The sequence below is a fragment of the Tenrec ecaudatus genome, chromosome 2 (assembly GCF_050624435.1).
Source record: "Tenrec ecaudatus isolate mTenEca1 chromosome 2, mTenEca1.hap1, whole genome shotgun sequence".
NCBI lineage: Eukaryota > Metazoa > Chordata > Mammalia > Afrosoricida > Tenrecidae > Tenrec > Tenrec ecaudatus.
The window spans coordinates 146499429-146512928 of NC_134531.1; the positions used below are offsets into that span (position 1 = coordinate 146499429).

Below are 13500 nucleotides of genomic sequence, written 5' to 3' on the forward strand. Positions count from 1 at the left end.
TCCTTTTGCAGGCTAGGGGGTTATTGTAGCTTTTAGTAGTCAGCCCTTTGTCTGTTGTGTTCTTGCTAGAAGTCCTCTCCCAGTCTGTGGGCTTTCTTGTTACTTTCTTGGTGTTTTGCACAGGAGTTTGATCCTTAGTACATCCCACTTGTTGGTCTCAGCTTCACCTGCGTGTGTATCCTCCCCTATTGCAGTGAGCCTATGTATTCCCTGAGCCAAGGGTCTTAGGTTTGTCCTGATGGTTTAACTTTGGGGTTTGACTTCTAAATCTGTGATCCACCTTGAGTTTGTTCTTGTGCGTGGAGTGAGGTAAGGGTCATTTCATTTTTCTACATTGTTTCTAGCACCACTTGTTAGAAAGGACATACACCTCCTGTTAGGTAGCTTAGCCTAGGTAATTGGGAAGTCCATTTACGCATGCCCAGGAGAGCCAGCAAAGGACAAAGCTGAATTTTCCGGCAGGTGGGCTCATATGGGCGTTACACCTGGAGCAGCCCACCTGGGCCAGGTGATTGCAATTCAGCCAATGGGAGCGACCTGGGGTCGTTCACCACGCCTCCCCTGGGAACCCTTGAAAAGGCAGGTACCAAGAGGGAGAGGGTCTTGCTTGGGCTGGTCTGGTCCTCTTCGTGGGAGGTGAGAGATCCTTGTGTGTCCCGGAGCAGTCTCTGCCAGGCCGCATGGTCAAAGGAATCCTATGGGTGCCGCGTAAAACCTGGTGCTTCTTTTAACTCTCATTAAATTCACTTGGATCACGAGCCCGGCTTCAGCGTTAAATCTTTCTCGCGCGGAGCCAAGGACCGAGGCTGAAATCTAGTCCCAGAGAGAGACCTTACACTCCCACTTGATGTTTTGGGGGCCCTTGTCAAAGATCAGTTGTCTATATGCTGATGGTTTATTTCTAGATTTTCTGTTCTTTACCATTGGTGAGGATCTGTCATTTTCCCAGTACCACGCTGTTTTGACCACTGTGGCTGTATAGTAGGTGTGAAAGTCAGCTGAGGCAAGCCCTCCAACTTTGCTAAGTCTGGGCTTCCCTCTCCATATGAATTGCTGGTCAGTTTTCCAATTCTTTTTTTTTTTTTTTTTACATTTTATTAGCGGCTCATACAGCTCTTATCACAATCCATACATATACATACATCAATTGTGTAAAGCACATCTGTACATTCTTTGCCCTCATCATTCTCAAAGCATTTGCTCTCCACTTAAGCCCTTTGCATCAGGTCCTCTTTTTTTCCCCCTCCCTCCCCGCTCCCCTTGGTTTTCCAATTCTTTGAAGAAGGTGTTGATATTTGAATTGGGAATTTTTACTTTCTTGTTCTTTCCTCTTTTTCTTTTTTGAAAGATGAGGCTTTCTACCCCGGGAGTTTCAGAGTCACAGGCTTGGAAACTCATCCGGGCAGTTCTAGCGTGGGAACTGACTTGCTGGCAGTGAGGGTTTGTTGTTTCATTGCCATCTCTCTTGTCAGAAGTTTCGCCCCAATTTTGAGCTCTTTTTCCATAGCTGGTTCTCCTCCCTCATCCTTCTAACAAAACAGACGGTGGCAAAAATCGGGGTTTCCTCGTGCCCCTGTGTGTGTGCGCTTGCTGCTTGTGTGTCTTTGTTTTAAACTAGAAAGAGCATCTGGTGTTTTCTGTAGATTCTCCCCTCCCGTCTTGCCCCTCCTCTGCTTTGCCCTCTCCCTGCGGGTGGGAGAGGCTTCTTGGGGCTTCTGGGGACCTGGGGGAACCCTCCAGGGCTGGCCCGGGGAGCGGGACGGCTCTGGGGGAGCAGCACGCACACAGTCTGCCACAGCCTGCTCCTGCTGCCTGCAGCCAAGGGCAAGGCGCTTCCCCTCTCTTGGAACCTCTGCTTTCTCATGTGCATAATGAGCCTACCAACTACCACCAGTCAAAGCAGAGGACCACACAGATGCGAAGTTTTACACTGACACATGGTAGTTATTACAAAGTGCTAGGTTTGTTTAGCATTTTAAGTTTTCAAAGCAAATGGCCAACTTCTGGTTTTTTTTTTAACATTTTATTAAGGGCTCATACAACTCTTACCACAATCCATACATACATCAATTGTGTAAAGCACATTTGTACATTCATTGCCCTCATCATTCTCAAAACATTTGCTCTCCACTTAAGCCCCTGGCATCAGGTCCTCATTTTTCCCCCTCCCTTTCTGCTCCCCCCTCCCTCATGAACCCTTGATAATTTATAAATTATTATTTTGTCATATCTTGCCCTGTCCGACGTCTCCCTTCACCCCCTTTTCTGTTGTCCGTCCCCCAGGGAGGAGGTCACATGTAGATCCTTGTAATCGGTTCCCACTTTCCAACCCACCCTCCCTCTACTCTCCCAGTATCGCCCCTCACACCCCTGGTCCTGAAGGTATCATCCGGCCTGGATTCCCTGTGCCTCCAGCTCCTATCTGCACCAGTGTACATCCTCTGCTCTATCCAGACTTACAAGGTAGAATTCGGATTATGGTAGTTGGGCAGGAGGAAGATGGCCAACTTCTTTACCTTTGTAAATGAGCAGCACAGAGGAGGAAGCTGGGTTTTGACGTACGAGTGTCTTGAGGAAAGTGAGTAACTTTCCCTGGGCCTCTGTTAGGGCAACCAGGTGCCACCGCTGCCCCCACTCCTTCCCAGAGAGCACGGCTGGAGGGGGCAGCAGGCAGTGCCCTGTGCGCTTTCATCCCTGGTTCAACAAACACCCCGGAGCACCTACGCTGTGCTGAGCTGGCGCTCTGTGTGCCCTGGAGCCCGGAGTTCCAATTGGGAACGCACTCATTGAAAATGCTCCAGAAACAACAAACTCCCTGCCACCGAGTTGATGCCAACTCAGAGCAACCCTATAGGGCAGGACAGAACTGTCTGCCACAGCCACTGTGAGTGGCAAGACTGTAACTGTCTTTCTCCGGCAGAGTGGTTGGTGGTTTTGAACTGCTGAACTTGTAGATTGCAGCCCAACTCATAACCACCACACTTCCAGGGCTCACTTGAGAATACTCCCTCATGTTTATTCAGTGCTAATGAGCACCATGAATGAGACAGATAAGGTCCCTCCCTCATGTAGCTTTTAGGAAATGGTTCATTATGCATACATAATTTTTCCCTAGGTATAATTTATATACATTGAAACAACTTTAAAAAAATGCACACTATGAATTTTTTGAAAACATAGTCATGTGACCAACATCACAATAAAAATACAGATTTCCATCACTCACTCACAGAATTTCTCTCTTGCCTTTCAGCAATCTGTCCTCCCCACTAGCTCCAGTCACTGGCGACCACTGATCTGAGCTCTGTCCCTATATTACTTTCAACTTTCCCAAAATGTCATATAAATGGATCTGACAGTCTGTCCAAGCTCGGTTCGCTGTCGTGTTCCGTTCTTCTTGTGGCCCCGGTCGCTCGTCCAAGCCCAACGGTCAAAATGGTGAAGCAGATCGATAGCAAGGAAGATTTTCAGACCGCTCTGAAGAGTGCTGGAGAGAAGCTTGTAGTGGTTGACTTCTCTGCCACGTGGTGTGGGCCTTGCAAAATGATCAAGCCTTTCTATCATTCCCTCAGTGAAAAGTATGGCAATGTGGTTTTCCTTGAAGTTGATGTGGATGACTGCCAGGATGTTGCTTCAGAGTGTGAAGTCAAATGCATGCCAACATTTCAGTTTTATAAAAAGGGACAAAAGGTGGGTGAATTTTCTGGTGCTAATAAGGAAAAACTTGAAGCTACCATTAACGAATTAAGTTAATTATGCTTCCTGAAAATGTAAGCAGCCATCAGCTGTGTAAACCTTTTTGTATTTACAAGAAAGAAGAATCAAGTATGAAGACTATATATCCAGCTAACATCTGATTATAAATGACAATAAAATATTAATTCTACCCTTTAAAAAAATGGATCTGACAGTCTAGCCATTTGAGTTTGGTTTCATTAACTTGTTACATTGCTTTAGAGATTTATTCACATTGCTGTCAGTGGCCCATTCTTTTTCCTTTTACCCTTTTTTTTCTTATGCAAAATTTTTAACACATGGAAAATTATGAGTTTGACTCATAGGATAGAGTTTCAGCCTGTGGGTTTCCAAAACTGTAAATCTTTCTCCTGGGGAAGAGTTGGTGGCTTTGAACTGTTGACCTTATGGTTAGCAGCCCAGGACATAACCCACGATGCCACAAGTTCTCCTTAAAATGAGGACATATAGCCATGCTATTTTCACACCTAAGAAAACTGGCAAATGTCATCTAATACATACCCAATCCATTTGAAATTCCCCCAACTAAGAAGAATATGTCTCTCATAACTTCCTATTCCATCTAGTAGAGCTTTATTTTTCTAACTTTCTAGTCTGAAGTCATTATAGACTCATAGGGGGTGAAAACAATGGAGTGCCTGTGTGCGTCTCCCAGCTCCCCCGCGTTGAAGCTCCTCACATGTGGCCGCGGTTCCACAGCAACGCCAGGAGATTGATGCTGATGCTGACAACGAGGCTATAGGCCTGTCTCAGTTCTCACCATTTTTTTACCTATGTTCATTTGTGTGTCTGGGTGAGTATATATATAGTCCCATGCACTTTTTTCTCATGTATAGATCTGGTCATTACCACCACCACAATCAAGACACATAACTATTACATCACCATAAAAGAACTTTCTTATGCTACTTTATCCCACTTCAAGGCACCCCCCCCCCCAATTCCATCTGCTGGCAACTACTCTGTTGACCATGTTCTCGCAGTGCAATCTTATAGTGTGTCATCTTTTGACATTGGATCTTTTTCTTTTTGGATCTTTTTAAAAAATAATTTTATTAGGGGCTCATACAACTCTTATCATAATCCATATATACATCAATTGTGTAAAGTACATTTGTACATTCATTGCCCTCATCATTCTCAAAACATTTGCTCTCCACTTAAGCCCCTGGCATCAGGTCCTCATTTTGCCCTCTCCTTGCTCCCCCCTCCCTAATGAACCCTTGATAATTTATAAATTATTATTTTGTCATATCTTACACTGTCTGACATCTCCCTTCACCCACTTTTCCTTGTAATCGATTCCCCCTTTCCACCCCACCCTCCCAGTATCGCCATTCTCACCACTGGTCCTGAAGGGAGCATCCACCCTGGTTTCCCTGTGTTTCCAGCTCCTATCTGTACCAGTGTACATCCTCTGGTCTAGCCAGATTTGTAAGGCAGAATGGGGATCGTGATAGTGTGTGGGGGGGAAGGTGTGGTGGGTGGAAGAAGCATTTAGGAACAAGAGGAAAGTAGTATGTTTCATCGTTGCTATACTGCACTCTGACCGTCACGTCTCCTCTCCACGACCCTTCCCTAAGAGGATGTCCAATTATCTACAGATGGGCTTTGGGTTTCCACTCCGCACTCCCCCTAATTTACAGTATGATTTTTTGTTCTGATGATGCCTGATACCTGATCCCGTCAACACCTCCCAATCTCACAGGCTTCTTCCATGTGGGCTCTCTTGCTTCTGAATTAGATGGCCACCCATTTACCTTCAAGCCTCCAAGACCCCAGATGCTATATATTTTGATAACTGGGCACCATCAGCTTTCTTCACCACATTTGCTTATGTACTCACTCTGTCTTCAGGGATTCTGTCGGGAAGGTGAACATCCTGGAATGCCAGGTTAATAGAACAAAGTATTCTTGCATTGAGGGTGTACTTGAGTGGAAGCCCAATGTCTATCTGCTACCTTAATACTAAACCTATAAATAGATGCACATATATCTATTTCCCCATCCTCATATATAAATATATTTACATATGTGCATACCTTTATTTAGACATCTATAAATGCCCTTTGCCTCCTAGCTCTTTCCTCTATTTCCTTTTACATTCCTCTTGTCCTACTATCATGTTCAGCCTTCATTTGTGTTTCAGTAATTCCTCTTGGTTACCTTACCGTTGGTCACACCCTACCAGGTCTCCTACACCCTCCTCACCACCAATTTGGAACACTTGTTCCCTTGTCCCTGGGTTTGTTAAGCACACTTCCTTTCCCCCCACCTCCCCCTCTCCCATGTCCCCCAGGAATTGTCAGTCCCGTTGTTTTCTCCTCCAGATTGTTCATCCAGCCTATCTTATTTAGAGCTGTGGAGATAATAGCATGCACAAAAACAAGACAGAGCAAAACCAAGCAACAAAAGAAAACAAAACAACAACCCAGTGACAACAAATCACAACAACAAGAAAGAAAAGCGTGTAGTTAGTTCAAGGACTGTTTGTTGGCCATTAGGAGTGTTTTCCGGTCAAGTCTGATGGGGCACCAAGCCTGGCCCCAAAGTCTATTTTCGGTATTCCCTGGGGACTTCGTTGCTCTGTTCTTCTTGCTGTTCTGTTGCACGCCTTTAGTGTTTTGCCTCCGTGTGGTGGGATCAGATCAGGCACAATTCCCACACTGTGTCGCCAGTGTTGTCCCCTGTAGGGCTATGGGTCAGTGAGGGATGTCGTGTCTCATAGTGGGGCCGGCCATATGGTCTTCTCTGTGTGTTGGCTGCTCTGAGCAGGGATATTGTTCTCAGGGCTTGGTGGACCAGGCTGTGCTCCACTCTCTCCTCCCTTTCATTTGCTCCCGTGTGCTCTGATCAGACATGTCCCACTCCCGGAGGTGCTGTCCTCGGAAATAAATTCTTCTGGGGCGAGGGGCTGGTGTCCCCGTAGTTGGGATTGGGGCCGGCCCCTCAGAGAGATTGGATCTTTTTCACTAGGCAGAACGCCCTTGAAGTCTCTCCGGGTTGTTGCTTACATCAATAGTTCATATCTCCCACCACACCCTACCCACACCTTCAAAAATTTTTTTGGAGAGCAGCATTCTGATAGGTGGGTTGTTTTCAGTGTCTGGTGACTATGAATAAAGCTACGACAAACATTTGTGTATAGGTTTTTGGGTGGACATGTCTCATTTCACCAGAGAAACTACCTAGTAGTTATGGTGAGTACATTTTATTGTGATGGTATGGCAAGTATGTTTTATTGTAAAAGGAATGAAGGTTTCCATTCAACAAATCATACACTGGGAAATATGAGCTTATTAAGCAACCGGTGGCCTGTCTCCAGAGTCGCTGTACTAGCAGCTCCGGTTGCTCTGCATCCCTTCCGGCACCGGTTCATTTAAAAACCCAACCAAGCCACCTTTCTAATGGGTATGTAACAGTACCTCATGCAGTCTTTAACATAGATGTAAGACCAGATCGCGATCCTTCTCAAATTCCTCCAGTGGCCTCCCATCCCACTCAGAATAGAATCCACACCCAGGTCCCCTGTCATACTTTCTTATGACTCTGTCCTTCCCCTGTCCCAGCCCCACAATCGTCCTGCTTCCTCCCTCAAGACAGCACCTCACGGGTGCCTTTCTCTACCTGGAATGTCCTTGCCCTCCGTACACACTTGGTGTCACCCCTCGCTTCACGTGATCTCTGTCCAACTTCAGCTCCTCCGAGGCCTTCTCTGATGATCTTGATGAGGCTCAACCCTCCACTTGCCCTCTCAATTCCCTTATGTATTTTCTTTTTCTTCATAGCACGTATCTTTGCATAACATTATGCCAGGTATTGACTTGCTTATTGTTTTGGTTGCCCATGAAGACATGGATTGGCTTTTTGGTGACTGGATGGCTCTTCAGTGGTTTGCACAATGCTTGGCACATGGACTGAGTGTACCGGAAACCTCGTGAGTCTCTCTTCGCATCTATTTTTAGTCCACTGTGACATGGATGTGAATGTCTGTAGAAAGAGATTCATATCAGGAAATTATTCACACAGTTGTACAAGTGGATAAGTTCAGCCTAGTTCAAGTCCATGAGTCACATGTACGCTAGAATAAGCTAACGAATGTAGCTGCAGGGGCCGATGAGCATGAAGTAGGAAGAAGAAGTAGGAAGACCACAGGCTGGTGAATGCAGAGCTGAATGAATCTGAGATCGGTCAAATGAATTCGTGGTCAGCAGTTACTGGTGGCTCCTGGATCAACAGGCAGTGTAACAGGGGTCGATGAACCAGATGGAGGATCCAGATGCAGCATAATGAGCTAGTTTCCACAGAGAGTCAGTCTATACTACAGGTAGGCCACCCACGAGTGAAACCTCCCTTAATTTTATCAAGGCTGTGACCAGATTAATAAGGTGGTACTCTGTGCTGTTCTTCACAACTGCTTGGCTTTTTCACAGAAGATACCATCATGGAGCTGGTCACACTGTTAGATCATATCATGGGAAAATCCTGGCCAACCCAAGTTGACACAAAACCTAACTAACACACTCCCCTTTAACTCAGCCATTGCTGTGACAACCAGCTACAATTCTGAGCTGTGTTGCACACTCAGCCCGTACCAGATGGAGTGAACCCCAGTTGTCCATTAAAGCAAAGTTGTGTTTGATCGCACATCATTGTACTGGCTTTCCCCTTTCTTTTTTCACTCTCTGTCCCCTTCCTCCAATTCTAGTAGCTTATTAGTAACCTACCGTATGCAGATGACACAACTTTGCTTGGTGAAAGTAAGAAAGACCTGAAGCACTTGCTGTTGATGATTAAGGGTTGCAACCTTGAGTATGAATTACAACTCAATGTAAAGAAAACCAAAATCCTCACAACTTTGCCACTAGATAACATCATGGTAATCAGAGAAGACGTTAAAATTGTGATGGGTTTCATCTTGCTTGGTTCTACAATCAGTGCTCATGGAAGCAGCAGTCAATAAGCCAAACAACACATTGCATTGAGTAAATTACTGCACACGACAGCTTTAAAGTGTTGAGGAGCAAAGATGCCACTTTGAAGACCAAAGTTCCTCTGACCCAAGCCACGGTATTTTCAATTGCCTCTATGCATGTGAATATTGGACACTGAAAAAATGGATATTGAATAAAGAAGACTGAAGAAGAATCAATGCATTTGAATCATGGTGCTGGTGAAGAATATTGAAAATATCATAGACTGCCAAAAGAACAAACAAATCTGTCTTGGAAGAAGACAACCAGAATACTCCTCATGTATTTTAGTCATGTTATCAGGAGAGACCAGCCCCTGGAAAACAATACCATACTTGGTAAAGTAGAAGAGCAGTGAAAAAGGTGGACTGACACTGTGGCTGCAACAACGGGCTCAAACATCACAACTATTGTCAGGATGGTGCAGGACTGGGCAGTGCTTCGTTCTGTTGTACATGCAGTCCCACTAGGAGGGGGAATCGTTTTGACAATACTTGATTGCAAACACCCCACAGTCTTGTTCCCTGGGATCACGATACAAGATAAATGGGTTGCAGGCAAGTACTTGCTCTGCTTTCTCTACCTACAAGAAGGTGGCTGAGATGGAAAAAAGTCCAGGTTATATTGGAATGAATATATATATATGGCACTTATAAGAGACAAATAATAATAAAATATAAAGTGACAAATATTAATTAAATGTTAAAAATTTAAATAGCTACAGATGAAGAAGGCATAGATTTGATAACACATGGTACTGGAACAAATGATCAATATGAAAACAATGTATCTCAAGCCCTACCTCACACCATGACCAATCAACCTTTAGTCAAAGCTATGAGTAGAATATGATAACTCTTGGATGACACGCTGCTGCCATAGGTAAATAAATAAGGGTATGCCTAGGCAAGTTCCCCGAGGGCAAAACTGCCTTTTCCTCCACTTCTTTCTGTCTGTCTTTTTAATGTAAGTTGGAAGCAGCTCTGGGCTGCTAACTACAAGGTCAGCAATTCAAACCACTAGCCACTACACCAGCTGGAGGGTTGGTTACTGTAATTCAAAATTGACTCATTATCAGTGGGCTTCATTTGGGGGTTATGGTGACTTGACTGAAGATCAGTTTTCCATTCAACAATTCAGACACATTGCCTCGCATGTCCTTGATTGAAATCCCACAATGTAACATCATTTATCCCACTTTCTCCCTGTGTTTTCAGTTTACATTCCTCCTCCTTTGTTTTCTGGACTTTGTCGTTGGATAAACACTGCCTGATTGTTTTTTCCCCAATCTCAAATGGTTATTTATTAAGGTGTGTCTAACTTCCTGGTGCTCTTATTCTCTTTATGGGCCTCTTTATTATTTGGCTGAAAATTGAGCCTTTGAAAGTTATTGTTTCCAGATCTGAAGGGTGATCATATTGAAGAAGCTCACAGCTGTCAACTATAAGTAGGGAATCCTACTCACAGTGACCCCTGGGACAGACTTTAACTGCCCCTGTGGCTTCCAAGGCTGCCCCTCTGCAGGCGTCGAACGCCTTGTCTTCCTCTCACAGAGGGGACGCTGGTTTTAAACTGCTGACCTTGTAGCTAGCAGCCCGAGCATAACCCGGTAGGCCACCAGGGATCCCAGAGGGGCAGCTAAAGGAACTGTAATCTGCTTTCAAACATGCTCTGCCTCGTGGCAAAGGTCAGAAGGGACTCGAGCGGAGTCCAGTTTCTGTAAAGCCTGGAATGGAGTTAGGGCGCCCACAGAACACCATGACCTCCCACAAACCAAGTGCCTTGGCATCTAAGCTCTGCTATATTGTTAGGTGCCATCGAGTTGGCTCACACCCATAACAGCCGTATGCACAACAGAATGAAATATTGCCCAGGCCTGGGCCAGCCTTACACTTGTTATCTGTGAGCCCATTGTTGAAGCCACTGTGTCACCCCATCTCCTCGGGAATCTTCCTCTTTTTCACAGAATCCTTACTTTACCAAGCATGATGTCCTTCTCCTGGGCCAGGTTTCTCCTGATAACTTGTCTAAAGCATGTCTAAAGAATGTTACAAGAGCTGTAAGACCCCCCTAATAAAATGATTTAAAAATTAAAAATCAAAAAAGAATCCTGATACATCTACAACATGAATGAATCTCACAAACATTTTGTTGAGCGACAGAAGTCAGACAGACGAGCACTATATGTTTCCACTGAAATTCGGTTCTAAAAGAAGCAAAACCAGGCCATGATGACAGAAAAGAAAAACAGATTGGCTGGGACTGCCCACGGGGAGAGGAGCCCTGGCTGCATAGTGGTTACGTGTTGGGCTGCTAACCACAATGTCAGCAGTTTGGAACCACCAGCCGCTCCAAGGGGGAAAGATGGGATTTTCTACCCTCAGCGTTACAGCATCAGAAACCCACAAGAGCAGTTCCACTCTGTCCTACAGGGTCACTATGAGTCACCATCAGCTCAATGAGTGAGTTTGGATTTGGTTTGTTTTGGGCCATGGGAGGCTATGGACTTGAAATAAGCATCAGAACATCTTCACAGGTTAAAAATTATTCTAAATCTTGAATGGAGGGGTGGACATATGGATGTACATGCTTGGCAGAACGTGTGAACTGTGTATCTTAGGTGGATGGAGTCTGCTATGTGCATTTGGCACAGTGGGTAAGCACTCAGCTCCTAACAGGGAAAGGTTGGTGGTTTGAACACATGCCCCTCTGCCCTGTCCTATAGGTTTTCCCTGTCCTATGAGTTAGCCTTAGAGAGAGTGGGTTTGGTTCTTCAGTTTAAGGCTGATTTTTTATTTTATTTTTATTTTAACAATTTATTGGGGCTGATACAATTCTTTTCACAGTTCATACATATACATACATCAATTGTATAAAACACATCTGTACAGTCTTTGCCCTAATCATTTTTTCTCTTTTCTTCTTTTACATTTTATTAGGGACTCAAACAACTCTTACCACAATCCATACATATACATACATCAATTGTATAAAGCACATCCATACATTACCTGCCCCAATCATTCTCAAGGCATTTGCTCTCCACTTAAGCCCCTTGCATCAGGTCCTCTTTTTTTCCCCCCTCCCTCCCCATTCCCCCCTCTCTCATATGCCCTTGGTAATTTATACATCGTTATTTTGTCATATCTTGCCCTATCCGGAGTCTCCCTTCCCGCCTTCTCTGCTGTCCCTCTCCCAGGGAAGAGGTCACATGTGGATCCTTGTAATCAGTTCCCCCTTTCCAACCCACTCACCCTACACTCTCCCAGCATTGTCCCTCACACCCTTGGTCCTGAAGGTATCATCCACCCTGGATTCCCTGTACCTCCAGCCCTCATATTTATCAGTGTACAGCCTCTGTCCTATCCAGCCCTGCAAGGTAGAATTCGGATCATGGTAGTTGGGGGGAGGAAGCATCCAGGATCTGGGGGAAAGCTGTGTTCTTCATCGATACTACCTCACACCCTAATTAACCCATCTCCTCTCCTAAACCCCTCTATGGGGGATCTCCATTGGCCGACACTTGGGCCTTGGGTCTCCACTCTGCACTTCCCCCTTCATTTAATATGATATATATATACATATATACACATACATACATACATATACACATATATACACATACACACACACACTTATATCTTTTTTTTTGCATGATGCCTTATACCTGGTCCCTTGGGCACCTCGTGATCGCACTGGCCGGTGTGCTTCTTCCATGTGGGCTTATTTGCTTCTGAGCTAGATGGCCGCTTGTTCACCTTCAAGCCTTTAAGACCCCAGACACTATCTCTTTTGATAGCCGGGCACCATCAGCTTTCTTCACCACATTTGCTTATGCACCCATTTGTCTTCAGCGATCCTATCATGGAGGTGTGCAGTCAATGATATGATTTTTTGTTCTTTGATGCCTGGTAACTGATCCCTTTGGAACCACTCGATCACACAGGCTGGTGTGTTCTTCCATGTGGACTTTGTTGCTTCTGAGCTAGATGGCCGCTTGTTTATCTTCAAGCCTTTAAGACCCCAGTCACTATCTCTTTTGATAGCCGGGCACCATCAGCTTTCTTCACCACATTTACTTGTTCACCCACTTTGGCTCCAGCCGTTGTGTCGGGAGAGTGAGCATCATAGAGTTCCAATTTAATAAAAGAAGGTATTCATGCATTGAGGGAGTGTTTGAGTAGAGGCCCAAGGTCCTTCCGCCACCTTAATACTTGACCTATAAATATAGACACATAGATCTATTTCCCCATCCTCCTATATATATTTGCATGTACATGTCTTTGTCTAGACCTCCATGAATGTTAAGGCTGATTTTAAAAGCAAATTATAACTTGTGCCAAGTGCTACAAAGAGAAGAAAATATGGTATTATGAGGGAGAGGATAATGGGGAATGGAAACAATCTTTGATTGGCTGGCCAAGGCTCTTGAAGTGATGACATCTGAGCAGAGAGGTGAACACTGACGAGGAGGCAGCCATGGAACGATCTAGGGGAGATTTTTGCACTCTAGGCAAAGGGCACTACAAGAACAAAGACCAACACCAGGAAGGAGCTTGTTGGGCAGTCAGAAAGCAGTTAGACGTGGTGGTGTGGGTGGGAAAGTGGGTTCAGCCAGATCTTGCAGAACCTTATCAGTCCTGATAAAGGTTTAACAGTTGAAATAAATGTAATGCAATTCCCACAAGGTCCAGAATGGCAGAATCACGTATGCAAATAAAGGCAATTCAAGGTCATGGCTGTTATCATTGAAACTGTTCATTTATAGAGG

The 13500-nt window shown here is 44.9% G+C and overlaps 1 protein-coding gene across 1 annotated transcript; it reads left to right on the forward strand.

Annotated features, from left to right (window-relative positions):
• Nucleotides 1-3367: 3367 nt before the first annotated feature.
• On the forward strand, nucleotides 3368-3873 carry LOC142441030 (thioredoxin). Its single transcript, XM_075543138.1, has one exon. It carries the CDS (start codon nucleotides 3436-3438, stop codon nucleotides 3751-3753), a length of 318 nt encoding a protein of 105 aa, XP_075399253.1. The 5' UTR covers nucleotides 3368-3435; the 3' UTR covers nucleotides 3754-3873.
• The last annotated feature ends 9627 nt before the right edge of the window (nucleotides 3874-13500 follow it).